The 27,359-nt window shown below is 40.5% G+C and overlaps 1 protein-coding gene and 1 long non-coding RNA gene across 4 annotated transcripts in view; one reads left to right on the top strand and one right to left on the bottom strand.

The window, feature by feature from the left end:
- LOC122772668 overlaps positions 1–27,359 on the bottom strand; it is a 217,753-nt gene that overhangs the window by 11,663 nt on the left and 178,731 nt on the right. The window lies entirely within an intron of this gene.
- On the top strand, positions 1,331–20,836 carry syt9a (synaptotagmin IXa). 2 transcript variants are annotated; one of them, XM_044030873.1, is made up of 8 exons: positions 1,331–1,708; positions 1,799–2,012; positions 8,091–8,586; positions 9,063–9,618; positions 17,308–17,428; positions 17,534–17,705; positions 18,604–18,733; positions 20,139–20,836. In XM_044030873.1, exons 2-8 carry the CDS (start codon positions 1,865–1,867, stop codon positions 20,202–20,204), a joined length of 1,689 nt encoding a protein of 562 aa, XP_043886808.1. In that variant the 5' UTR covers positions 1,331–1,708; positions 1,799–1,864; the 3' UTR covers positions 20,205–20,836. The 2 variants fall into 2 exon arrangements, with proteins under 2 accessions (XP_043886808.1, XP_043886807.1); XM_044030872.1 differs by having other exon boundaries at positions 1,331–2,012.

Raw genomic sequence — 27,359 nt, 5'->3', positions numbered from 1 at the left:
TTCATTGTTCTTAGTGCAATAACGCTGCAAACCCATTTATCTGCCATTTTTTTCATCACATTACTGTCTTTCGCTTAGTATCCATTGTTCAGTATGTCCTCCTTTAAAATTTTTGCCAGTAAATTACCTAGAAGCAGTTGCATATTCTTAAAAAAGTATTTCCCAGAGGAAATTCTAGAAACCTGTCTCCACCTTTGACATCCACCTTTGACTCATTTCCCCCCCATTAGCCTTATAAAGGCTACGTAGGCCTACATGCCCCATTATATTACATGTATTTATTTTTCAGATGTTAGTCCACAGTTAGGCATGGTTAACCTGCAGCATATGTCACAAAATACCTGGCTGGGGAGGTGGGCGGGCTCGGATGATGTGCTTCTGCATGATGATTGGAGGAACTGCCTGAAAGACAGAACCAGTTTTTAATTGACAGCGTTGTGATCCTGTGAGGATTTTGTGAGGGAAGTCTGGAGACAAATAGCTGCTTGTTATTGTTATTTGCTAGGTGATATAGCCCATTTTTGTTTGCACATATGCACTGTAAATAAAAACTATTAGAGCATTTCAGTATGACATAATTATCACGTTTTGTTTGCAGACTTTATGTAAGAATTTACGTAAAAATAACTGGACCTGAATTGCGCTTCCCCTGTTTCAAAGACCAGCAGACCACCACTGAATTACAAGGCTTGTCAATCACTGAAATGAATGCTAATCTCAGGTGTTATTGACTGCTGCTTTCCGAAAGACTTAATGAAGAGAATGACAGCGAAACAACCCACACTCTTAGATCTATTGACATTGATCGTCCCAGGAGGAATTGATGGAGCTCTTCATTATAATTATAATGCCCTGAGTTCTCAAGAAAAGGGTATAGACACTAAATTAAAAAATAAATGAACAAAAAAGAAACAGGATGATACATCAACATGCTTTTCAGAACGTGTTCCTAATTCCTAATTAACTTTATTGAATCGAAAGCCAAATCAGCCGTGCAGATGAGCCCGCAGCTGTCCTGGCAGGACCACAGAGATCACAAACAGATTCATAAATAAATGTTAAAGATTCAGCTGCAGGGTGACACTGGCCTCTTTTTTTTTTTAATTCTCACTGCTTCCATGAGTTAATTAAAACTATACAACATGAATGTGCAGTGAGTGATATCTCGCCTGCTCCATGATATCAACTAATTCCACACAGCAGGGTTGGAGAAAAAAAAAGAAAAAAAAGCATGCCATGCCATGCTTTGCTCTGATTGGTCACGTGCGTGGTCACGTAAAACCCGCACTATAGTGTCTTACAGCAGAGGAGTGATCGGTGTTCGCTACAGGTTGTGTTCCTGTCAGTCCTGTCCTTTACTCTTATACAAAAATAAATATATATACGAATGTTGGTTTAACTTCTTTTGAGCGTCTCACATGGAAATTTAAAGACACTGGAAGTCAACGGAGCGCCAGCTGGATGATCTGACGCGCGGGCACATTTCAGCACATTGGACAGCGCACACGCACGCACGCACGCACGGCGCCGCAGTGGCGAAGCGTGGATTCAACCGGTGGCTTTTAACAGCAGCAGCAGCAGCGAGTGGACCTTTTTTTTCCAAACCCGCAAGCGAGGAAGACTGCGTGATTTGTGGATAACTTGAGCGAGTGTTGCTTTTTTTTTCTTCCCCCACCTCCGTTTTTCCAACACTGAGAGCGTCTCCAGCGTGAGTGTAGGCGTGTCCGTGGATGTGGATGAGTGGTTAACTGTGCTGAGCCGCGTGGATTATTTACTGTGTGTATATATATATATATAGGTGAGAATCCAGCGGGTGCGGTGGTGCCTATAAGAGACCCTCCATTTCTAAGGATGCTGATGGGAAATGCCTGGAGACAGAGATGACGAGATTTGTCAAAAGGCACTTGAACTGCTGTCAGATCTTTGCTCGAAGGGGGAAGTGCAGAACGAAAACTGCCTGGATTTTATCTACTATTTCCGAGACCTCGCCCGGCCACGCTACACGGACTCAGGTGAGGCATCATTTGCTGCGTGTTTGATTGGTCTGAGGTGACTGAGACTTTTTTGTTTCCCCCATGCGAGCATTCTGCAGCTCAAACTCTAAAAAGGTGCTCCATAATACTGACAACTTGATGATTATTCGGTAGTGAAATGCACTTGCTGTAGGGGTTTTTAATTATGCATGAGCAGATTCACCCCTGTGAGTGCAGGTTAAATGTGTGATATTAGTGGAAATCCTTATTAAAAACTGAGCACAGTGTGTTCACAGTGACAGTGTGGAAAAATGATGTAAAACAATTTGATTGCACATGGACTCACCGGTCGTGGCACACTTACTGTACCCTACTTCTTTTCATGTTGACCCCAAATTCAATTCCCCCGTGTTGCTATTAACGCTGTCCTTCATACTTAAAACATAACATCCCTGTTTTAGACTTTTTTTATTGCATTTGTCTGCAGGCAAAAAAGTCCACACTGAACATGTGTGAGAGCAGAGGGAGATCATGTGAGGGATCGACATTTTTTCAATTTACTCTACTTCCATGCGTTTGTTTCATTATTAATAATCAGTATTCACCACATTCAAAACCCTTTTTTTTTACTCCCCCCATGCTTAATCTGGCAGTTCTCATGTGGCTCCCTCATTCATCATACACACTGTTCCTGTCTTGTCTTTTCCATTACACTTTGTCAATTTCAGCAGTGGAATTGCAGGTAGTGAGCTTGACTGTTAGGATGGCTCGCCTTTCAGGTTTAATCTTTTTTTTTTTACTTTCGTAGGCTCCTGCTCATACAGACTGATAGCTATAATGGGTAGTGAGAAATGAATAATGTAAAACTGAGAGAGTGTATATGAGAGAGTGGGTCCAACACTTTGTAACCAATAATTCAAGATGGGCTCGGTGGGATTCAGTGTCTCTCTGTAATTTATTAGGACTTTCAAAAATGGACATTTATGTTATTTGTTGAAGTCCTTTTCACATCTGAATAGCCAGCAATAAATATAGTTTTCTGGTGTCATATGAAAAAGGTTGCAATAACAGAACACACTGCACCTATAACACTTCTGTCTTCTCCTCAAAACACACAGAACACGCACTGATTGCAGCCGAGAGGAGCTGAGAGCTCTGGGAGGATCATATCTGAATGACCTGCAAGGAAACATTAAACATTTCATTAATTTCACAATAAATGGAGCCGGTATAGACAGGTATTATTGATATGTATGCCAGGCTACACTGTGTTTCTCGTCTTTTTATGAGACAACCTTTTTAGTCATAGCTATAAGGGTGTAAAGAGGATTTCAACAAATAAGAAGCCAATTATGGGCTATAGCTTTAAGGATTAAGTATTTAAAGATTTATTTTTAGGCGTCCTAGACATAAAACATAAAGTTGACATACACTGTTAGTCCATAAATAAACTAGTGTTGGAACCATTTGTTACCATCTTGCAAAATATCATCATATCACCAGACTAAAGATAATTGCTTAATTTATGTTATGTAATAGGAACACAGTGTAATTATGAACCCTACGAATGCAGTGTATCCTTCAAAGGGAACAGATGGATATTGTTGGAACTATTTATTAGTGCTATTAATAAGCACTGGATGAAAAGATCAATACTATGCCCATGTCATCATCTGTGCATATGAAGAACCGTGGTCAGAGTTTCTTGAATCTGCACTTGATCTTTCTGAAAACTCCAGTCATCTCAAGCTGATGTTTCACGATAGTAACGGATGAATGGAACAACCTGAAAGGTAAACATGAAACAAGACACATGACAGTCCAACTCTTAAAAGTGCTTTACAAAACCCCTTAACGTATTAAATAAATGTTATTTTGCAGCAGTTGAAGTCATCAACTGCGATCATACATGCATAATGGGCTTTAGAGATGCTGGTATGCGTCTCTTGGAAGTCTTAGTCTGTGGTGTATACCTCTTGACTTTTTTTAATTAGATAACTTTACTTATTGATGGTCATGATGGTAATAACGGAAGTCTTATTTAAGATGTGCATAATATATGTGTTTCCAATTTAATGTGCACAGCATTTAATCACGTTTCTGAAAACTGCATAACAGGGAAAATGCTCTCAGGGAAAAAAAATATGCAAATGCTGTGTTGATTTAAGGGTACGTATGGTAAGTTTATATTAAAAAAAAAGTCCAATTGTTGCATAAATACAGTTTCCACTCACTTAGAGTTAGGACGGATAACAACATCCCAGTAGGTAGATGTTCCATATATTTGCCTGCTCAGCATTTTCATGCCTCCTACACTATAGCACCTCTGAAGGTCCTGTGCTCTAAATTTGGTCCAGCCTCCCTGCAGTGATGGCACTCTGAGAATCCTTCCAGATGTCTATAGATTCCTCTCCTCCAGGCTGCACTCAGGCCTCCTGCCAGGTTCAGTGTGGGCTTAGAGTCCTCAGATGGCGATGTCCCTCAATTTCTCCACATAATTCTCCCGAAATCACACATACTGTGGTATTCGCAGAATCTCCGAGCACAGAAAGGACAGTTTGTCTGAGTTACTGGGCACGCTCTTATGGCAGCACCCACGCACAAAGCACCAGCTTAGTATCAGGCAGAACTGTCGGATTTGTAGGATAGGTTAACTTACCTCTAATGCATAAAAGGAAAAAATGTTAAAATGATCTATTGTTAATTTAAATGCGGTTGATAAAATGTCCAACTATTCTTTTGGGAAGGAATGATACGGTAAGATGACGAGTGGAGTTTGGCAGATGTGATTCAGTTCTTGGTGATTCATGCTTTCATAAGATTCTCTGTCATGTTTGAATTCATTTTTTTTTCTCTCTCTCGGTGAGTAACCTCGTGTCTGTCACATCGATTGAGTGAAGCATCAGCAAAGACTCACAACAGAAACACAACTCATATCCCCACAGTTGTTTTACACCATTTAAAACAATTAAAAACCACCACAAAATCCAGGATTCAAATCCTCTATTAAAACTATAAACGGATGGGTACGGTCTTACAACAGGATGACATACTTTCAAAAACAATAACCAGTGACGCTAACAGCTACAACATAGATAATATTAATTAATATAATTAATATTAATGAATTACAAGAACACAGTTATGGGGAATTAATCATCATCCAGAGAAATGTTCTTCATATACTGAACGACACTTAATTACATACAAAAACTATGAACACTGCACCGAGAATAAGACATTAAACAATTTCACACAATACATTTGAAGTAAAGATCAATGTATTATTGCTCACAATTACTGTCTTAGTTACAAAAATAATGGCTACTGCTACTGAACCTGGTCAAAGCACTGGCTGAGTCGCTGCGCCTTGTAGTCGTCTAGTCACTGAGAAGACAGACGATAAGCTATTATCCATGATGATGATTATGATAAACTGGGGTTAATCACTTTCTTCTCTATCGACTGTAAAATTGAGTGGCTCATAAAACAACATGCTAAACAATGATAGTAAAGACAGGAAAAACAACCAGTCCCTCACCATTACATTGTATAAATTTGCCAATTACTATGATCAAAGTCATTTTGCTAATTGTGCACACAGGCAGCTAACAGCCTGTTGCATTGTTGCGCACAAAGAGGCAAAGCCACAAATCTTGTCACTTTATTTTTCAAAATCATCAGTTGCAAACTCAACAACACAGCAGCTGGATGGAAGTTAATTAGCCCAGTATTAGACACAGACGCTGGCAGTGCAACAAACACGAATTGGGCGGTTCAGTTATCAGTGATGCCAAAGTCATTGCTGGTCGTGTCTACAATGTCTGGCCTCCCACTTTCTCGAGCCACCTTCTCCTATAACAGTTGTTGCTGGGCAACAGTTTCCCCCTTATTAACATTATGGTGAAACCACATGCAAATGCCTCAAAGTAGTTTTGTTATTTGGCGCCGTAAAAATCCCAGTAAAAGTAAAAACATTTTCGTTAAAAAGGACAATAATGTGATCAGAGCTCTGCTGCTTTCCTTTGCCATAAAAATGCTCTTTAGACGAGGCTAATGTGATTTTGCAAATTACAGGGCTATGGAACAAAATTGCAATTTAAGTGGAGTGAAAATGTTCACTAATGCAATGCAAATGCAAGGGTTGAGCCTAATTCTCACTATATGTCATCATTATTATAGGCTAATTATTATATTTTGAGGTAGACAGGGAGAAACCTGGAGCTCTATTTTGACAAGAGCATGACAAAACAAATCAAAAGAGAGGGGGACTAACAAATCCCTCGACTTGTAAAAGTTTACAAACGCTATTATTGCATTGAGTCATAGATTGAACCTCACCGTGTTTCTCTGATTTATCCTTCAAAAACAGCCGCCTACTGAAGTGATTCACCAAGCTCCTGATGACTGTTGCACCACACCCCTCCTCACTTTCCACGGAGACGCTGGTGTAAACAAATGCACCACAGGCGTGATATTCAACGTTGTGTTTGGAAACCATAAACTCCGTCCTCGAGAGACTCAGGCCCGTGCTGCTCTTGTAAAACTTTTATACTCCCGTTGCTGCTGCTTCTGCTCTTTCCCAAGAAGTGCAATAACATAAATTCCAGTTATGCATAAAGTCATATTGCATTTTTTTTTTACTGGGAAAACGTCTGGTTGAAAGGGGTTTAACTGTGCAGAAGATTGTGATGTCAGGTGTTTATAAGGGTTAAATTATGACACCTTCTGGTATGTGAGTTGTATCACGACTTGTTAAGCAGAAGACATAGAGCTAAGGTGTAGAAATAGAGTTTAATAGCACTGAAAAAATCACGTCGTACTGTAGTTTTTTATGCGCTTTACACAGTTTCTCGTCAAATGGGATGATTTTAAAAGGTCACATTATTTCTGCCCTGTGTCTGCTGTGTGCTTATGGCTACGATACCATTGTCTGCCGTTGTCTCGGTAGTCAGGACACCTCATAAGTTCTATTGTGCTTATTTATTTTCACATTAAAGCAGCACCATGTCATTTTTGCTGGATGTGTGGTTGCTGGAGTGAAAGATGTGACCATAAGAGCAAAAGCATAGTTCCTGACCTTGCTGGGCCTGTCTGGCTGTGTGAGTCATTGATAATCATTAAGCTGGCATAATTCTATATTTGATAAGACTTCTTATCCTATTGATTGTATTCCTCATCCTGTCTGTAGCCCTGATATCCAATCATTTCCTGCGGACTGCATGGTATGAGTCATTGTTTTAAACTTGAGCACAACCTGCCCATATTTCATGACCACAGCGAGACATACACCACTGAAACCTTTGAGACCTTAGCCAGGAGTTAGCGACAGAGTCCTGTAAAAAAAAAAAAAAGGCAACTGTTTTGGGGTGTTGCTTTTCTTCATTTGTGTTAGTTTGTCCAGATTTACCAAAAGCAGCATTAAGTTAGACACTCCTTGCAGTATTTGTACTCATTTATCATAATAAAAATCCACAGCACCAGAAGTGAGCTTTCAGATGCAGAGTGGGAATAAAATTGGCACCGTCTTCCCTCACCCATGCAAGTTATTTAAAAATATATGGTATAAAAAAAGTGCATAGTTCTGCTTTAATACAGTTACAATCAACATTTAATGCTTTGAAGCTGCTCTTTAATTATTGGAAATGCTCCTGTGTAGTATTCCAGCACTTTGACAGCACTGTTACAAAGCATGTTGCACAGTGTATGTGAACCAGAATGTAATGCTGCATTTCTTTAAACAAAACTGCTCTACTGCTGCTGCTGCTGTTCATAGCAAAGCCAAAATGTGCAGCATGTGGCACACTCCACTTGGGGGATGATTATAAAGGCACCACAGGATAACTGAATGAATGTAGTTAATCTTAATTAAACTTGCCAGGGACTCTTTGAACAACAGAAGAAGAGAAGATCACACGGAAAGCTAAATTATGTTTATAATGTCAGCGTAACGCACAGATGCATTGTTTGTCTGAACACACATCGTGATGATTAAACAACATTAAAACACATCACATACTTCTGTGTGATTAATCATATAAATCAGAAAATAATATAAGCTGAAAACTGATTTCACTCAGATACTCATTTGCTGTCTCTCCTTTATCACGTCTGCAGATATATCTGTGAGTCTTCTGTCACTGGTCGTGACCGCCTGTGGCTTAGCCTTGTTTGGCGTCTCCCTCTTTGTCTCCTGGAAGCTGTGCTGGATTCCATGGAGGGAACGCGGACTCTCACCGACCACCAAGGAGGCCCATGCACACCTCAACCCCACTATGAGCCCCCTATCTTCACAGTCCATACCCAGAAAGCCAGTTTACACAGCTGTGGACCCCCCGATGCACGACCGCCGTGAATCCTCACACTGCTCCATCGCCAGAGAGCCCACTCCTGTGGCATCGGTCGTGTCAGTGGAGGCTCCTGTGACTCCTGTATCGCCACCACCTGTGGTCATGGCCACACCTGAGGCAGCTATGAAGATCAGTCACACATCTCCAGACATCCCACTGGATGCCCAGTGTAAAAGTCAGGAAAACGGGGTTCACACTAACCCTCGTATGCAGCGCCAGACCACAGAACCACCGCCATCTGGTTGCTCAATCTCTGAAATTAGGTCAGTATCAGATTTTTTTTGGTATTTCTTTTCTTTAGGCTGAAATATTGTAAACTCATAACATGGCTTTCCTAATTTGCTCCAAACAAAGTGCAATATTAATTGCTGTGTGGAATGATCAGTACTCGTTTGCTGTCAACAATAGTACTCGACAAAGTAACAACAAGATTTTTTTTCTGGATTCCTCTTCAAGATGGCACTATATAAGCTTGAGGCTTCAAAGTAGGAGTTTACAAAATAGTGGGTGATGTCATGTGGGTGAAAACAAACAAATCTGTGAATGAACTTTAGTTTCCTGCAGAAACAAACATGATACCAGCCTATTAATCATCCAATTTCCAAACCTAACTTTGCCCGTCTACATTCATTCATACAGCACACAACTCCCTGCATTAGCATATCATCTTGGGGCACAAGATTATTTAAACTGTTATTGCTGCATGATGATGTGTCTTGATGATTTCCTCTGCCCGCAGACGAGGGTCGATTCGTAGACATATGAACCTGTCCAACCCGGACTTCAATGTGGCCCAGTTCCAAAGGCAGGACTCCCTCACTGGAATGGGGCTGGGCCTCGGCCGTCTCAAACCTGAGCTCTACAAACAGCGCTCCCTTGAGGGAGACGAAGTAAACCGCAGGGGCGGAGGCTGTGGACGCCTCTGCCTCATCCTCAAATATGACTGCGATCTGGAGCAGCTAATAGTTAAGATCCACAAAGCCGAGGACCTCCCAGCTAAGGACTTCTCAGGTTCCTCTGACCCTTATGTTAAGATCTATCTGCTGCCTGATCGAATGACCAAGCACCAGACCAAGGTGCACCGCAAGACACTGAACCCCGTGTTCGATGAGGTCTTCCTGTTTCCTGTGGCGTACTCTGAGCTTCCGACGCGCAAGCTGCACTTCAGCGTCTATGACTTTGACCGTTTTTCACGCCATGACATTATTGGCCAAGTAGTTGTGGACAACTTCTTCGATCTGGCAGATTTCCCCAGGGAGACAAAACTCTGCAGGGAAATCCAGTATGTCTCCTCGGTGAGTTATCGCTTCTGTTCAAATTTGTAAACACACATGTACAAGCTGGACTCATGTCTTTGTTTGAGGAGAAAAAAATCAATGAGTCACATGAGTCGACATATATTAATGTAGATAATGGATGATAGGTTAAATATTATAGTGAGCGTGTTTAGAACCACCAGACAGTCACCAGCCTGTTTGTAGTGGTATCATTTTCAACATTTGACCTATCAAAGCAGATCAGAGAAATGTGTCCTCTTTCATTCAGATTTGGTCTCATTTATCACATCACTCAATGTTTCAGTAAATCATGTGGAAGCACAGAGAGTGCTGATGGAAACTCCACGTGAAAGTTGGCTTTTACAATCAATATCTGGTCAAAAATAGAGATAGCTTTGCACTATTCAGTATAAGAAAAATCAGGCCATACCTAACTCAACAGCCTACCCAGCTTCTAGTACAAGCTTCGGTCATCTCGCACCTGAACTACTGCAACGCCCTGCTAACAGGTCTCACGACCTGTGCTGTGAAACAAACGCTACAGATGGTCCAGAACGTGGCAGTACATCTGGTCTTCAATCACCCTAAAAGGGCACATGTCCTCTGTTCATTGAGCTCCACTGTCGTCTGGCGGTGCCGACACCAATCCAGACTCTTTTCGTGCCTCGTTCCACGCTGGTGGAATGACCTACCGAGCACTATCAGAACAGGGGCACCATTGTCTATGTCCAAGAAGCTCTTGAAGACCCAGCTCTTCCAAGAGCATCTTATGCTCTAGCACTTACCTTACCCCCCTCCCCTGCACTCTTTATCTCCTTTTGCACTTGGACCCACTTCTGCACTCTCACCCTCTGCCAGTCCACTGTTCCTATCTAGTGGAGTTCTTTCCAAGACTTCTTCTACTGTATGTAGCTCATTCCTCTTTTGTAGTTCGCTTTGGATAAAAGTGTCTGCTAAATGCTTAAATGTAAATGATGGCAGTTTTAAATGAGACAGATCCCTCACTGTAAAGCACATATACCTATAATCTATCTCTACTGAAGCCTTGTGAAGGTTGTGATGAGGAAAATTTGGCAACAGGCCTTGTAAATTTTAACTGTAATGGGCTTTGGTTCATAAGACGTGGTCTATCTGGGGATTAGAAAGCGTGTATTTGCCCTTTCTCCTGGGGGTTGGTTTCCATAGCAACAAATTACTCAGCAGGTGGGAGTGATACTGCACAATTATTATTCAATTGCAGCAAATTTGACTCAAGAACAGAGTTTCTGTTGATCCCTGGTAGAATCTTCTTCGACAATCATCAGTTTAGTAGTACATCAAATTTGACGACAGAGGTATTTTATTAAGTCTGACAGATTTGCTGCAGCTGATGCCAGATCCACATTAGAGTTCCTTCATTTCAGCAGAGTATCACATGAAAAAAAAAAAAGAAAGTTAAAACACATTGAGCCGTCAGCTCTGAGCAAACACGAGAAATATAAGTTGGCGGATAAGGTTAACAGTTCTCCTCTTTTTGATCACTTTCTGCTTTTAGATTGAGAGTGTAGAAGCAGTGTGTAGTAGAATTATAAGTATTCTCTCCTACAAACCCTATACTATTAAAATATGATTTAAATCATTTGCTTTATTGCTTTTTTATTATTTATTTTTTTTACATTTTGTAAAAAAAAAAAAATTGAAATGTGCCTTGTAGATGGTACATGGTGTAAGAAAACAACAACAAAAAAACAAGTTTTAGACCTTGGGATGACTGTTTTTGTGAAAAACAGTTGATATACACATTTCAGGCCCTTGCCTTAGTTCAAGGACAGGGTGACATTTTCACTAAAGTTTCTAAAGTCAACCTTTGTTCATTTACATATGTAAATGAAACCTGTCACTTTCAGACCCCATATGTCAACAGAATGTAAAGCCCAGGATGCCTTGTGTGTGTGTGTGTGTGTGTGTGTGTGTGTGTGTGTGTGTGTGTGTGTGTGAGAGAGAGAGAGCGAGCGAGAGAATGTGTGACTTGAATATGAAGGTGATACTTTCGTATGAACTCATCAATGCCAACCCAGCTTCTTTTATTTTCTGTCCACATGGGTTAGCGCTCATCATACTTAAATTTTGTTTTCCTTTTGTTAGCTAAAAGGCATCTGGCAAATATGCATGCTGGAAAACACACATACTTATTTGCACATGCGTCCAGTGAGTGCTTTCTTTGACAGCAGCAATCTCACAAAGACGCGAGAGCTTAAGCAGGTGTAATGTGCAGCTGATCCAGCTCCTCGTGGCAAGCTTAAATGGCATTAATGAGACTCCTTTGCTATTGATTACTGACAATTTATATCATCCCGAGGAGGTCAGTGAAGATTGAGCAATGAGGCTAATACACTTAAAGGAAAATATGCTGGGTACATGTCCATTGCTCTTGTAATATGATAACATTTTACTCATCAGAGTCATGGTGCAAAAAGGCTACAGCTAAAAATTCTGGTTTTTTTTTGTGATGGTGGAGCATCAAAACTCTATTTGCACAATGTTGTGTTTGTAAATTTGCAAACACTGTAGCCATTTCAGTGTAATGATCTTTGCAACTAAGTGATCCGACATTGTTTGCTTTACTGATCCACCTGCCAATGCAAGATAAACAAAACCACTACAGTAATGTATTGCACCTGTTTCAGCTTGAAATTGAAACCTTGGAAATTGCTAAACATCTTGTTCTCCATCTGCCTCTCACATAACAGAGCTACATAATACAATCTCCATATTCATTTTCATTGCCATTCAAGCTCTCATCGACAATAACTGATTCATTTGTGCATTACATTGATGTATAAGGCTTGTTCTACTGCCAGTCTTGCTTTATGAGAGCACATAAGGCATCTCCTGAACAATGCCATATTTATTATTTGTGAGGGTGGACAGTTTGCCTGAGGTCAAACTCAAGTCTCTGCGTAATTCTGAGGGGAACGCTCCTAATGAATGTGGAAAAAAATATATATCTGTGGAAGCCAAGCAGAAGGAGGCAGCTGCAGCCACAGGTAACAAACAGTGGTAGATGTATGACAAGAATCAAAGGGATAAATGAGTGGTTTGTCAAGCCTCCAGTAATGAAGAAGCAGGAAGCCAAAACAAAAGAAACAGTCTATCTTTTGGGACACTTTGCAATGCCAGAGATTTATCAGGAATAGCAGCGTCTGCCAGCATTGGTATTGTTGTTTTTTGAAGATGATTCAGTGCACGTTAATGAATTCCATGTCTGTGTTTCTTTAACTAACTAATAATTTGCATAATCGGACTAGGCCACACGGGTTGGTGTAGTGGTTAGCACTCTTGCCTTTGCAGCAAGAAGACCCAGGTGCGTGAACTGGTCGAAACAAGGGCCTTTCTGAGTTTGCATGTTCTTTCCAGGCGCACGTGGGTTTTCTCCGGGTCCTCCAGTTTCCTTCCATCAGTCGATTTGAGGATTTGACACACTAAACTGTCCATAGGTGCAAATGTGATAGTGAATGGTTGTTTGTGTCTATGTGGCCCTGTGATGGACTGGCGACCTGTACAATGTGTGCCCTGCCTTTTGCCCTATGTCAGCTGGAACTGGCACCAGCGCCACCTGCGACTCTCAAGTGACTAATGTACGTTAGGACTGTTGATTTTTCTGGGGTAGAAAGTTTACTGCTCAGTGATGATTCTCTTGTGTAAAAGCTAAAGGATGTGCGTCCATACATCTATACATCCATCAGTTACAGTATATTGCTGATTATTTGAGGGGTGTGGGGGCTACGAGCCAATCCCTGCTGACTTTAGATGACGGCAGGGTACACCTGTGCCACCAGAATGGCAAAAATAACACTCACATTCACCCATTTTGGCTATTAAGAGTCACCCGAAAATCTAACCTGAATCTGTGTGGACCATCAGAAATCCATTAACACACAGGGAGAAGGTGCAAAATCCACATTCCCTGTGTTGGGTGTGAATATGGCCTTCTTGCTGTGAGATAATTTTACCTCTGCCACAGCTGTGCATCTCGCCCTTGTTTCTTGAGGAATATAGAAACTGATTGTTGCAGGTATCAACCTGCCAGCGCCTTATTTACTCCATAAGGCCACACACACACACAATATTCTGGAGACCATTAAACAGCTTTCTCCTCATGTCCTCTAAAAATACCCTTCTGCCTCTGTCTTTCTCTTGATCTTTTTCCACACATACACAATGTATAGTCTTGCTTCACACAGCTATTTTTGCAACCTTTCAGTGGTGAAAGCAAAGCAAACTTGGACTTTTTAAGTCTATTAAGTACATATTAATATAGCTCCATAGTTATCCCAGAGAGTAGTTTCTTGGTCAAACTTGTCAATTTACACAGGAGATAAACAGATGCAGGCTACGCAAGAATGATTTCGTATTAAATATATTCATTTGAATTACTGTGTGAATGTTTTGTAGATGGACACTTTTGCTGCCTTGTGATACATTGAGGAACTGAGGGAACTGGCAAAGTCATCCACATTCAGACTTAAAGCTCAGCTCAGCTCAAATGTAATTAGAATTTAAATGTGGTTGGGAAAGGACAAGGAAAAACAGATCAACTATTCCATCCATCCATTGTCTACCACTTCATCCTCCACATGAGGATCATGGGTCACTGCAGCCAAGCCCAGCTCAGTCTGACACAGAACAAAAGGTGGGGTTCACCCTGGACCGGTCGCCAGTCCATCCCAGGACCGATGGATGGAACAAAATGTTATTTCTGCTGATAAAGACATGACATACCTTCATTAATTATAGACTGAAAAAGTAGCATACTGTACTACTGTATAGTATCATATGTATAATAGTACCAATGGGTGCTATGTAATTAGGGGAGCACCAGAGTGCTCACCCTGTCCTCGAGCCAGGGATGGATTGCCTCTCAGAGGCTTCAGTCTCTAATGAGTGCTCAGGAGTAAATCATATCAACTCCACATCAAGCCAATAAATTAAAAGACACATAAATGGTCATAGGTCAGTGCTGAAATAACGTTCAATTGACCTGTTAACTTCCCAAATGACGCAGTTTGGGGAAACGTGTGGCCACATTCTTTATCATGCATGTGTCTTCAGGACACGTTAGAGACCTCCTTATGTGACGTCCTCTGACATGATGCAGTGCTCTTATCAGCACCCATGGCCATCTGGACCTGTGTGTTTGCCCTGTAATAGGCTGGAAACGTGTCTAGGTTGTACCTTGCCTCTTGCTCAATATTGGCTGGGATTGCCTCCAGCTCCTCCTGTGGGTCACAGGACTTAACCACTGCTTAAAAGGTTATGCAGTAGACCACAAGATAATGGACGGATGGATTTTAAGTGCTGACAATGGTAAAGCCTTTGACCAAAATCATTCCAACCATGTTTATTTAATTCTGTACATATTTGCTGGACATCTGAATTGTCCAGCTACACATTCTGAATAGGATTTGTCTGTTTACAATAACATAATAGCTGACTCTTGGCCTACATTTGCAGAGAATGAAATAAATGGGGACGTGGTGAGGCCAATAAACTGTCAGAAAGTTGAAGGAAATATATAAATATTGACAAAAAGGTATTGATATTTTTGTGTAAAGCCGTCCACATTATTGACTGTAAATCCATGTTACCCAGTTAGAATAGAATAGTGTGTGACAGGCGGCAATTGGGATCAGAGATCGAGAGTGCTCCATTCCCACTGTTGCTTCAGACTATTAGGCTCACGAACATACACACACACACACACACACGCACAGACACACACACACGTTGGTGCAGCATTGATACTTGGGCACATCATGCATTCCATAGACCTTACCCTAACCTTAACCATCACAATCAAATGCCTAACCCTAACCCATTTATAATCTTAACCCTAAAACCAAGCCTTAACCAACCAAAAAGCCATTTTAAGGGGTAAAAGAATGTGAGGACCCAAAATGTCCCTGCACTCCCTGTGGTTTAGAAGTGTTTTGGTCCTCACAAAGGTACCCAGACAAGGACACACACACACGTCGCACAAACGCTTGCTCTCAGACGTTTGCACACACGTACTGTACATAAGTGAGCTAATCAGCTTTGAAATTCAGTGCAGAGCGTTTTGTAACAAATACAGCAGAGCCCCTTTGTCCCGATGACGGCAAATATTAATTTACTTAATGATAATCAAATAATTTCTGAGCATTAAGTCATGATTGCTTGTGGGACTGGCCATATGTTGTTTCATTGCCACATTTGGCTCGTTTCTCCTCTTGCAGTAAGAAGCAGATTGTCGAGTGATGAAAGGGAGGGGATTGTTTTTATGGTTTTGTGAATGCCAATGGCAACACAGACACAAGCCACACAGTGAATTACTATTATATGGCTTGTTTTTTAATGCACTTTTAATGCTCTCCATAGGATACACACACAAGTCAATCGTGACCTATCAGATATCGGACTTGACAGATAATAAATACCATTTATTTGCCCTAAAGGAATTCTGCAGCATATGACACACAACACCAATCTCTTTTTATCCACTTGTATCTCCATTGTGCACAAATACCGTGAAGCATGTAAAGCACTCGGCTTCCCTCTGTGATGTGAGATGCATTTTATAGTGTTGTCAGTTCATTTTTCATGCAAATTGAAACACCTTATATACCATGGCTTTGTTGAACAGTTGACTTTGAATGTGTTGAAGTATCTTTTCTATCTCTCGGCATCTTCAAATCTACCTCTCGTGTGCGTTCTCCCACACGCACAAAGGCAGACTTGTAGCTCACAGATTAAAAGACGAGTCAAGTCACAGGAGAGAACACATTCATGCCGACAAATGGTAGAAATTACCCATGTGCTGAAAAACGAGAAGAAAGACTGTAAATGAGGGCAGGACAGTGATTCTAAATTTCCGACACCCTGACATATCATTAGATCAGCACGAGATTCTACTGTAGGAGTCGTTGATACCACCAGACACCAGTGTGTGTTTATCTGGTTCTCACTTTTTTAGTGTGGCTATTTTAGGAGCAAGTGATAAGTGAGCTTCAGCCTCTCTGCAGCCGAACAGAAGTTTCCACGTTGGGTGAAATGTGGAAGGCTTTTATTAGAGCCATGTGAGAGAGAAGAGTGAGACACATATTTCAATTCTCGAACCAAAATGTCAGACGGTCGTGACATTATTCGTTGCACCAGAAACTAGAAAATAATGGTATTATTGTCTGCCAGTCTTTAGCACGGTGCTAGCAGCTGTGTTAGCTTGATTATGCTAAAATGACAGTACCAGTTTTCTTGAAACTTGGGAGTTCACATTCATAATGTTCAAATCTCTTATAGATGTTGCAGAAGGTGGAAAACCTTTGTTAAAACATGTGGTAAATAACTATATTTTGAGAGCTATCGCTAATGTTGGGTGTTAGTCTGTGACCTTTGTCTTTTAGTCTCAGGACTCTGACAATAAATCCAGGAGAAACTTTTCAATTATCCAACAACACTTTCCAAAACGAGGCTTGCGAGGTTAGTTTGTTTTTAAAGCGGTAATAAATGCCTCCCTCACCACATTGAGGTGATTGATGAGGACGTGTAGGGCAAAGTTCCAGGTTGCTTATTTATTTCTTAATGTCTAAGTTCATGAGTCATGAGTGACTCTGAAGCAGCAATCTATATCCAGTAATATACCATGAATATAAAGTTAATGACAGATTAAATGTGTTTTCTGTTGTCTTTCAGGATAACGTGGACCTGGGGGATCTGATGTTTTCACTCTGTTACTTGCCCACTGCCGGCAGATTAACTATTACCATGATAAAGGCTCGTAATCTCAAGGCCATGGATATCACCGGTGCATCTGGTAATTAGAATCAGATAACGCCTACAACTAACTGCAGGGTCTTGGTGTTATCCTGAATGGAAAAATATGTCTTCCCACTCTGTTTTTTCTCTCTCACTTTTATAGATCCGTACGTGAAGGTTTCATTAATGTGCGATGGTCGCAGACTGAAGAAGAGGAAGACGTCGACGAAGAGAAACACTTTGAATCCAGTCTATAATGAGGCGATTGTCTTTGATGTCCCTACAGAAAATATTGAGCAGATTAGCCTTTTGATTGCAGTGATGGACTATGACCGGTGAGAAACATTACTTTTCTAAATCATACAGTGACTTAGATCTATTTGTTATAAATAAGGGTGTCACAATTCTCCAAATCCTCAATCTGATTTGATTTCCAGGTCACAATTCAATTCTCAATCTTCTATTTTAATGCAGATAGGTTTGCCTTTGAGTCTAGGATCATTGATTTTATGTCATGATAACTCATTAAAATCTTTTAAATTCTCATTTCGATTGTCTACATCAGGGGTGTCAAACTCATTTTTGTTCAGGGGCCACATACGGCACAATTTCATCTCAAGTGAGCGGGACCAGTAACAATAGTGACCAACAAGAACTCCTTTGTTTTTTCTCCTCTATTTTAACAAAACATGACATTTCTTGAGAAATATAAGTGCAATTGCAACAATATCATGCCTAAATGTACTATTTGCACATCACACTGGATCTATAAAGGCACAAACATTTAGTCACAGGTATCTGGAAGTGAAAAATATTGCATTTGACATTACGTTTAGATTGCAATCGTAGTGTGAAATTTTAACAAATTCATCCTGTGGGCCAGATTGGACCCTCTGGCGGGCCGGTTCTGGCCCCCGGGCCGTATGTTTGACACCCCTGGTCTACATGGTGCCATGACTGATATGTCTGTAACAATAACTATTGTTACTAACTAATTTCCACCACCACATAAGGTTGCAACACACCTTTAGCAAGAGGAGGTAGCGTGTAGTCGTGCTACAATGGCTACAACCACAACATTGGGGGCGTGTCAATATTCAATTACAAGCGAGATCGTGACACCCCTGGTTATAAAGCATTATTGCATTTGTTGGTGATCTCCCTCCCTGTCCCTCCCTGTCCCTCTCTGTCCCTGTCTGTCTCTGTCTGTCTCTCTCTCCTCTGCACCTACAGCGTAGGCCATAATGAGGTCATTGGAGTGTGTCGAGTTGGTAACGACGCTGACAGCCTCGGACGAGACCACTGGGGTGAAATGCTCACATATCCCCGAAAACCTGTCGCCCACTGGCATCCTCTTGTTGAGGTGAGGTTACAGTGATGTGTGTGTGTGACATGTGCCAATCTGCCACCATTTTTAAAACCACCTGCCAAGACTGTGTCTGTCGAAATCCTTCCACCACAATGTGGTGTTTTGACATTTTGTATTTTTTGGTTGAGACACCAAAATATAACGATAAATAAACAGTAAAAACATTCGCGGGTATAGAATGTATTTACACGCAAGGTCATGAATGTGAACATTGTTGCCCTTCTCTATTTGTGTGTATTGTTCTGTCTGCAGTGAGGTGGAGGCTTCAGGGATCATTCTCGATGTTTCATCTTAGATCTAGGGAATTTGAAGGCAAAGTCATCACCTTGAGCTCTTTGTTGTGTTTCTCAATTCCTTACAGGGCGCACAATCTCGCTGAAAGCATCCATTACCCTGAGGGTAATCAGTATGAGGCCTAGATAAACTATAGAGCTGATATATGAGGAGCGGGAGTCATGCCGGAAAGTTAAAGGAGGGTTTGATTTGTGAACCTGATAATGTCTTCATTGTGTGTATTTGTGTGGAAAAATACAGAGACAGTGAAAAGGAGAGCTTTGTTTTGCGTTTTGAGGGATATTTAAGTATGAAGTGCTATGAAATCTTCATTGCCACTTAAATTATTTATTTCCACATAAAAGTTGTGCTCCATCCTCTGGCTGCTTCCCCAAACTGTGAAGTGTTTAAAATGTAGATCTGTTTACATCGGGGTTTTTTTTTACGCCAACTAAGCCACTTTATCTGCAAAGGCTTTTATCCTTTTGCGTGCAGTCGGCAAACGTAACGGTCGACGGTGATGCATTTTGATTCCAGTAAAATTGAGAGAATACATAAATAAACGGAACTCAAAAGTGAAAGTCGGGAGACGCTCGCCGTTCGCTTCGCTGCCCATTTCCTAACTCTGTAGGTGGCTGGAAGTTCCCGAGATGAAAGCTGTGATTAAATTGAAAATAGCGCAGGTTTTGCATTTGTACTCGTACATAAAGACGGAGATGTCAAAGGGACACCACCACACTCACACACACGAAACACATGATAACAAGCTTCAAATTGAACCTTTTCCTACTGTTTAAATTGTACTGACAACCGACACTGACATTTTCTGCTGCTGCTAATTAAAGTAATTCATTCAATGTAACAGAATCTCACTGATGATTGCCTTGGCTTCACTTTTTTTTTTGGCTCCGTGGAGCATTCGTGTGTTTTATGATTCATTTATTCACTTGGCAGCAAGCAAATGGCATGGGTCCTTGTCAGGGGGGGGATGATGTCGTTGCAGTAGAAGTGCATATCATGGAATTTACAATTTCACGGAATTTTTATCGGTGTGAATTAAGATTAAGATTTTTTTTCCCGCATGTAAATCTTTAACTATTGTACATGTTGTGTTTTTTCCCTGCAGTACCAGGGGACCGCAGGAAGCCAGGGAGGATCCTGTAACTCTCTGAAGACACCTCCGTCTCCATAGCCTTGATTAACAAGTCACTGAAGAGCCCGAATCACAACCTGAAGCTGGCTGCTCCTTTTTGGACAGCAGTGGTGCCGAGTGCTGCACACATACAGTCCTTTAAGAAGAAGAACGCCGGCGTCCATAAACTACTGTGGACAGAGAGAGAGAGAGACAGAACTGTCTTGAGCTCCAGTCGAGTGAATCATTTTTGCATGTTGATTTGAATGACCGAAAAGATGGATGTTTTCATTTCTATGTTCAATAAGAAAAACAACAGGCACACGCAGGCATTTTAGGTCTGGGCTACTCCTGGGTTTATACAGTAGTGACTGTTCTTTTCTTTTTTTTAACAAAGTCTTGTTACTTGTTTCAATAAGGTGAGTCTGTATTTGCACACTGTACTTAACAACCAGTTGAACTGCCACACTGTTTCTGTTTTAACCTTAAATTTGGTCGGTGAATTGGTGCATGAGGTCATGGTTCGATGGGATATTTTTCTCCTGAGTTGTTCGTGTCTGCTTCGGGAAACAAACGTGTCGTTCTGTCAGTTGATGTGCAGTGATGGTCGGTTTTGAGACAAAGTATCTGTAAGTTACAATAATGTTCAGTGTTTTCAAATAAAGTTTATTCATTAAGAAAAAAAACACCAACATCCCTCGTTGATATTCGACTGTTTTTTCGAAGGGACAATCCAATTTATGGTGCAATTTTCTCTGTCTTCGTAGCTTCTTTTAGTCGTACACACAGTAGACAACTGCAATATCTATAAAACAATAAGCTGTGGAAATCGAAAGAAAGGAATATATATGTATAAATACTTCTGTAGCATGTTAGTTTTATTAATATTAAGTTTACTGTATCAAAACTCTGAATCTGGCTAATTGTGTAAGCAGATTATGAATAATCCAAAGTCTATAAACTACTTTTTAGGCTGTAAAAGAAGCAAAGCAAAAACAACGATACACACTTGCAGCGCTTCCCCTTGACATGACAAACCAATTTATTTAGACTATGCACTGTATTCACTGCCATTTTATGCAAATGTAATTTGGTGAGTCGTCGTCCCTTCAAAGATCCACGGATGAGGAAACTGTGTGCCGGATCATGTTTCGCACATTTGACGCACATTAAATTTGACGTTATATATTTTTGCATCCATTCGTCTGACTGTATCGCTGGATGATGAGGAAACTATTCACGTGGATCATCATCATGATTGTGTTTTAATATTCTGCCTCTAACTGCAATAAAAAGCCTTTCATCGATGAATACGTGTACCTACATGCTGTTTTTGGAAGTGTATTCATTTTGTAACAGGATATTTAAACATGCAATTGGTATGCGATGCAGTAAGTATTATACTTAAAACGGCAAAACAGAATAAGATTTGAAATACTGTAAGACGGTTTTATAAGCCAAACAAATATTGTCAATATTACCAAAGTTCGAAGTCCTTCACATGACGAGGTCAGACGTTTGCAAATGAGAAATCATAGGAAATTAAATCAGTGATTATGTCGATGTGAGGTTATAAACACACCACTGATTTGTGTACAAGGGGCCATAGAAAGTCAGTCTGGAGGCCAAATATTTGGGTTGAGCATGTTGCAAGTGATGTCAGAGGAGACAGAAACCCAATACTGAGGAATCAAGGCATGGACGGAGCGAGAAGAGTTCACACATGCCTGGTTAGTTCACACATCTTTCCTAGGTTAAGGTAAAATAAACTCCTAACTCCTAAACTATTTGACATCCACACACAGTCTATTACACAAGACAAAAAAAGAAAACAAAATAATTTGGCCATGAGCTGAAACATCACTTTGACCTCTGAATGGCTTCATCTCTCACTCACACATCAGTTCACTCATCCAGGATTTCATTAGGACTCCTTTTTATGGATGGTTTGACGTTGTCATGAATAATGCAGACCTCCTCCATGTTAGGTGCCAAGGGTGTCGTCCATGAAGAGCATTTAAAAACATAGCCTTTAGTTACTGGCACTGGTTAATATCCATCTATGACCTTGTCCACTTACTCTATACGCCTGATTAGAACTCACTCTGTGTGTAGATTATGCTGGAATATCGTCTAAAAGAGAGAGAAAATAGGCCGTGGGTGTGGGTTGTCATTGCACAGACAGAGGTGTGTGGGCAGCTTGTTAACGTCCTGTTAGTGGGTGCTGTATGACACATTTCTGGTAGGCTATACTTCTGTGATCCAGCCAGATTTGGTGGTAACAAGGAATGGGCGGGGCAGACTTCTCACACATCCTCTAACTTGGTGATATAATTATGTGTGTGGCATTTAGCCAAAGTGTACGATAACTGAAAGCTGAACGCAGCTTATGATGTGCAAGAAATTCTGAATTAATTCTGAACTATTCTGGCTGCCGGTGTTTAAAACCTGCTTGTAAACCTTGTGCTGCATTGGAACAATATTCCTGCTGATACATAACTCCAGTTCTGTGAAGCAATCTAAACGGGCTTATGGGTCTAAGCCACTAATCTCTGCGTGTCGATGCAATGAATAGTCACAAGTGTGCGATCACCAAATTGCACAGTCACTTCAAAAATGCCACTTCTCATTCCACAAAAGAGAAAATTTAAGTAGTTAATTATTGTTATATGTTTTAAAAAAGAGCAAAAATATGTCACAATTTGAATGTAGCATGCAGGAGATAATTGAGCAGGCAGCTGTAGAAGGTAAACTCTTTTTAATTATGTGATCAACTATTAACTGCGAATAACACGTGCAATAGAGCGTACGTGTGATGTGTGCTTGGGTGGTCTAATTACCTCCTTCTTTCACATATTTATGGTTTTGACTGTCTCGTTATCCACACACGGTTTAGCTTTTCATTTCTGTGTTACTTGTGTGCATGTCTAATTATGCAAGTGTCTACTTCCTTTGTGAACTGAAAGACTGTGGACAGATAAGATAATTAGAGTAACTTTGGTTCCCATCAGGCCGACTCTGTGAGAGACAATGTGTCCAGCTTATTCTGTCAACGTGCAGCTGGCTAAAGAGCACAATTGTCTAAATTATAACATAAAATTAGGCCGATATTGTTCAATACGGTTGGCCCCTCAGGCTGCACACTACTGCAGGATTTACTGCAGAGCACATGTGCTAAAATGTGCTGCCTTGCCATAGTGACCAAGATGGTGGATGGAGGTTCTACTTCAGCCAAAGGTAAAAAAATGTGTGCAGTAGTGGTTGCAGTGTGGACCAGCAGTATCGCGGCCCTGCCAACACACAAGCTCGACCGACAGTGAGTCAATCCCTGATGTCAGTCATGATTTTTTTCACCCTGCTTTTACAGCATCCAGTAAAGCCTCTTTTTTTTTTTTTGCCTAAACCTCGCAAGCAGAGAGAACTGCCTCTCTGTGGAGATCCCGCTCCTGACTGAATTAAGTGTAAGACGTTTGAGACCGAGATAATCATGTCACTGACCAAAGAGTGTAGATCAGAGAGAGCTGGAGTGATATTTAACGGGAATTTCATTGACAGCAGTTCTTAAGGTCGAGTGTGACAGCATTGGTGACATTTCATGGTGACACTGCAGCAGAGCAAACTCTAGGTGGAGGTCATACAGGCGGTCGCCTAGTGCGCCATCTACTGGAGGGGCACCAGACAACCACAAAGAAAAATACAGTAAATCTAGTAATAAACATATACCTAATAATATAATAATAGTTGGGAGAAAAAAGAAAAAGAGAGAGTGTATGGAAGTTCAGACGTGTCAAATTTTACTTGCAGTGTCCATATTTTTATTATAAACTACTGTTGACTACAATAGTGTATAGTGTTTTATGACTGTTAGTCTAATATACATACTTCACTTTTTATTTTTTAGTTTTTTTGAGGAGTTACTTTGTTAATACAGTGTTTCTTGTGTGTTGTGTGACAGCGGACAACACACTGAATCCCAATCTCGCACCAAGATTGGGCACCAAAATGCATATGGCCGGTCCTGTAACCAGCAGAAAACTCCTCCGCTCACCCCCTCCTTACCCAAATGCTCAGATAACTACATTTACATTTATATAACAGGATGTTGTGTGTCTTCATTTCTTCGCCTGTGTAAAACAAGACCCTTGCCTATAAAGTAGATATGACAGGCTCAATGTAAGGCTACAGAAAACAGACAATTTTAATTTTATACACTTATAGAAACATAGTAATGGGTATTATGCTCGACATCTTACCATAAACCCTGCTCAATGTGATGTCCCACTCTTGGCAAGCTCTATGTGCTAAATCTGATATCTGATTCTTCTGTCCTGATAACACTTCACTCCATCATCAGAATCTGATTGAACTCCATCTTTACAGTAAGAGAGGATCCATCTTGGAACAGATTGATATGTAAAGAGGGGTTGGAAAAACGCATGCACACTTTGAATATATATATTCATATATTTTTGCACAGTATAAACAAGAAGAGTTTCAGGAGAAGACAGATGATTTGTCATAGGTTGTTTTGTGTTTGTGTGTGTGTGTAAGTATTTTGTTGATAAGAAAGTAGACAGTGAACTGGACGTCACATTAAAATGACTGATTATTGCTATCAATGGCATCGATTCAAGAAAACCTCAATTAACAACAAAAAGTCACCACTTTTTTATCAGACTTGAATCCTTTTACTTAATTACAGCTGCAGACCCACAGAGGAATTCACTTTGAGATAAAGAAAGAACAAGGGAACAACATACAGATAGAAGGGAGAGGCTGGGGTGGCGGAGAGAGAGAGAGAGAGAGAGAGAGTGTCACGATCTCATCCTTTGAAAGAGCTGTTGTTCCATTTACTTGTGATTGTGGTGGGCTTCTGCTGTTGCAGCCCCCGTGAACTCCATCCCTCTTTTCTATTACATCTGCCCTCCCCACTGTTTCTGCAGTCTTTATCTCCTAAGGGTTTGCAATTGATGTTTGTGTGTGTGTTCATTTCCAGACTTTCTTCTTCTTCTTTTTTCCCTCATTGGCCAAAATTCAATAAGCTCTGCGGCAAGGCCTGAAACAAATCATATTTCCAAAAAACAAACAAACACACGTGACCATGTCGCCTCGGGTATCTGTCTTTTTCTTTCTGGCATGAAGTAACACACATTAGCGGCACATTAGTTTCTCTTCATTGGCACGTGATAAATACACTTTATTTGCCAAGCACAAAAGGAGAGACGAGTAGGTTAAGGAAGATATGTATTTAAAATATGCGTATGTGTATACGGTGTCATTTAGGTGTGTGTATACATCTGTACACATGCAATGGTTATAGATAAAGACGAAGAAATAAAAAAGGGTCAAATAAACAATCAGGGCACATTCTCCCTTGTTTTATCTTGCATTGGACAATAACAGTATTATTTCAATGCTTGCCAATTCATAATCTTATCTCTTTTAATAATAAAAAAAAACAACAACAACAATGTGTTTTCATTGTTTGGCAAGGTCATATCTATCTGCATTCACAACAGGCACACGAGGAACATCTGTCTCTTAATCTTAAACAAATATGTTCCATTGTGCTTTTCCCTCCCTCAGTGTTTATTGCTCTCTTTATAGTTTCCCTCTCTTCAGATTTGGATGGTGATGACCAGGGTTTTCTAAAACCATAAAGCAGAGCTCTGGCCTCCTCACATTTAATAGCTGTACAGTATGTGCTCAGGGAAGTCTGATTCATATTGAGTACATTTTCATGGTGCTCAATTAAAATATGCCAGGACAGGCTGATATTGTAGAGATCAATAGATTTAATTAATCAAAGAAAATAAACACTACACAGTTTGAAAAAAATTTACTTTCTTCTTATTATTATTTTATTATTTAATAAAAAAACAAAAACATGGTCATTGTTAATAAGATTTTTTTTGTTACATTACATTCATTTCCAAAGGGCAGAATTGAGGCTTTTTCTCGTCTTTCTGCAGAGGTTGCCAATATTATTATGATTTGCCAATTTGAAATATGCAATGATGATGCATACTTTAAACAAATGATGATGCCAGAGAACCCTAAAGGGAGTATATACATTTTTTTTCCTTAACCAGTGTTTCACACTCTTGGCCACACTCTATATGACAGTGTGTGAAGTTAAAAAAAATATGTCAAAACTCCAGATGTTGACACATTTAAAGTGGTCAGATAAATGACTGACACTAAATATGTGGATCAGTTTACAACAGATGCAAGTATAATAAGAATAAGTATGAAACGACACACATTTAAAATGCTTTCGTTGATTTCTGTAGTAATAATAATATAAGAAAACTGTCTGCGAACGTGAACTAGTGAAGGAAAGCATTCGTCTTCAATTTCTGAAATCACGGCAGAGTAGCAATAAAACATGGGTGACAACTAAAATGAGAATAAATAGTTTACTACTGAATGTTAGAAGTCACTAATACAAAAAGTTTTTATGTTCAAAAAAAGACAAAGCACTGCCTATCAAATATATTAACTATAACCCCTAGAGGGTGCTATTGCTCAGTCAGCTGTTGTTCTCCGCAGCTTCATGTGAATTGCCTGTTGTCACACGTGGCTCATAAGTCATGACAAAAATACACTTATTATTGAACACAACTAACAGCAACTAAACTGACAAACTTAAAAATAACAGGTGATTAACCCCGCCCACATACCTGCAAGACAAACAGACAAAAAACGAGGGAAACTGAAAAGTTCTAGAGCAGGAGCACACTTATCATTACAGAGTGTGTTCACTGTCATAAGCATCAATCAAAATCGTGTCACTGCAGCCCTGTGTGCTGATGTGACCTCTGTGGTGACCATAACACAAAAAGTGTTTTTTACACTAACTGTGCAGCAGCTGTGTTTTTTATATCATCCAATCAAATATAGCAGGTTGGAGGGAAAATATATAACTCTAAATGAGCGTTGGCCTCATGTGGAGAACGGTACTGACAATGCGGCTACAGCTCCGGCCACAAAATGAGAAGAGAGTTAAAACCCTAAAGCCACATTCAGGAGGTTATTTACTCCTGAATGTGAAGCCACTCAGCTGTCAGGACGACTGCCGCCGCTTTATAGTGCATGTGGCAAGGAAGGAGGGGAGTATCCCGGCTCAAGCATCGCTCTCCTTCTCATCCCGGCAGCTAACACTCTGTCTTCTTCACACGGGCGAATTAGGATCTACTTGTGTCGCTCTGCGAG

Source organism: Solea senegalensis, linkage group LG7 (assembly GCF_019176455.1).
Source record: "Solea senegalensis isolate Sse05_10M linkage group LG7, IFAPA_SoseM_1, whole genome shotgun sequence".
Lineage (NCBI taxonomy): Eukaryota > Metazoa > Chordata > Actinopteri > Pleuronectiformes > Soleidae > Solea > Solea senegalensis.
Note: the sequence above shows the minus strand (reverse complement) of the source record. Positions and strands in the feature narration are given on the sequence as shown.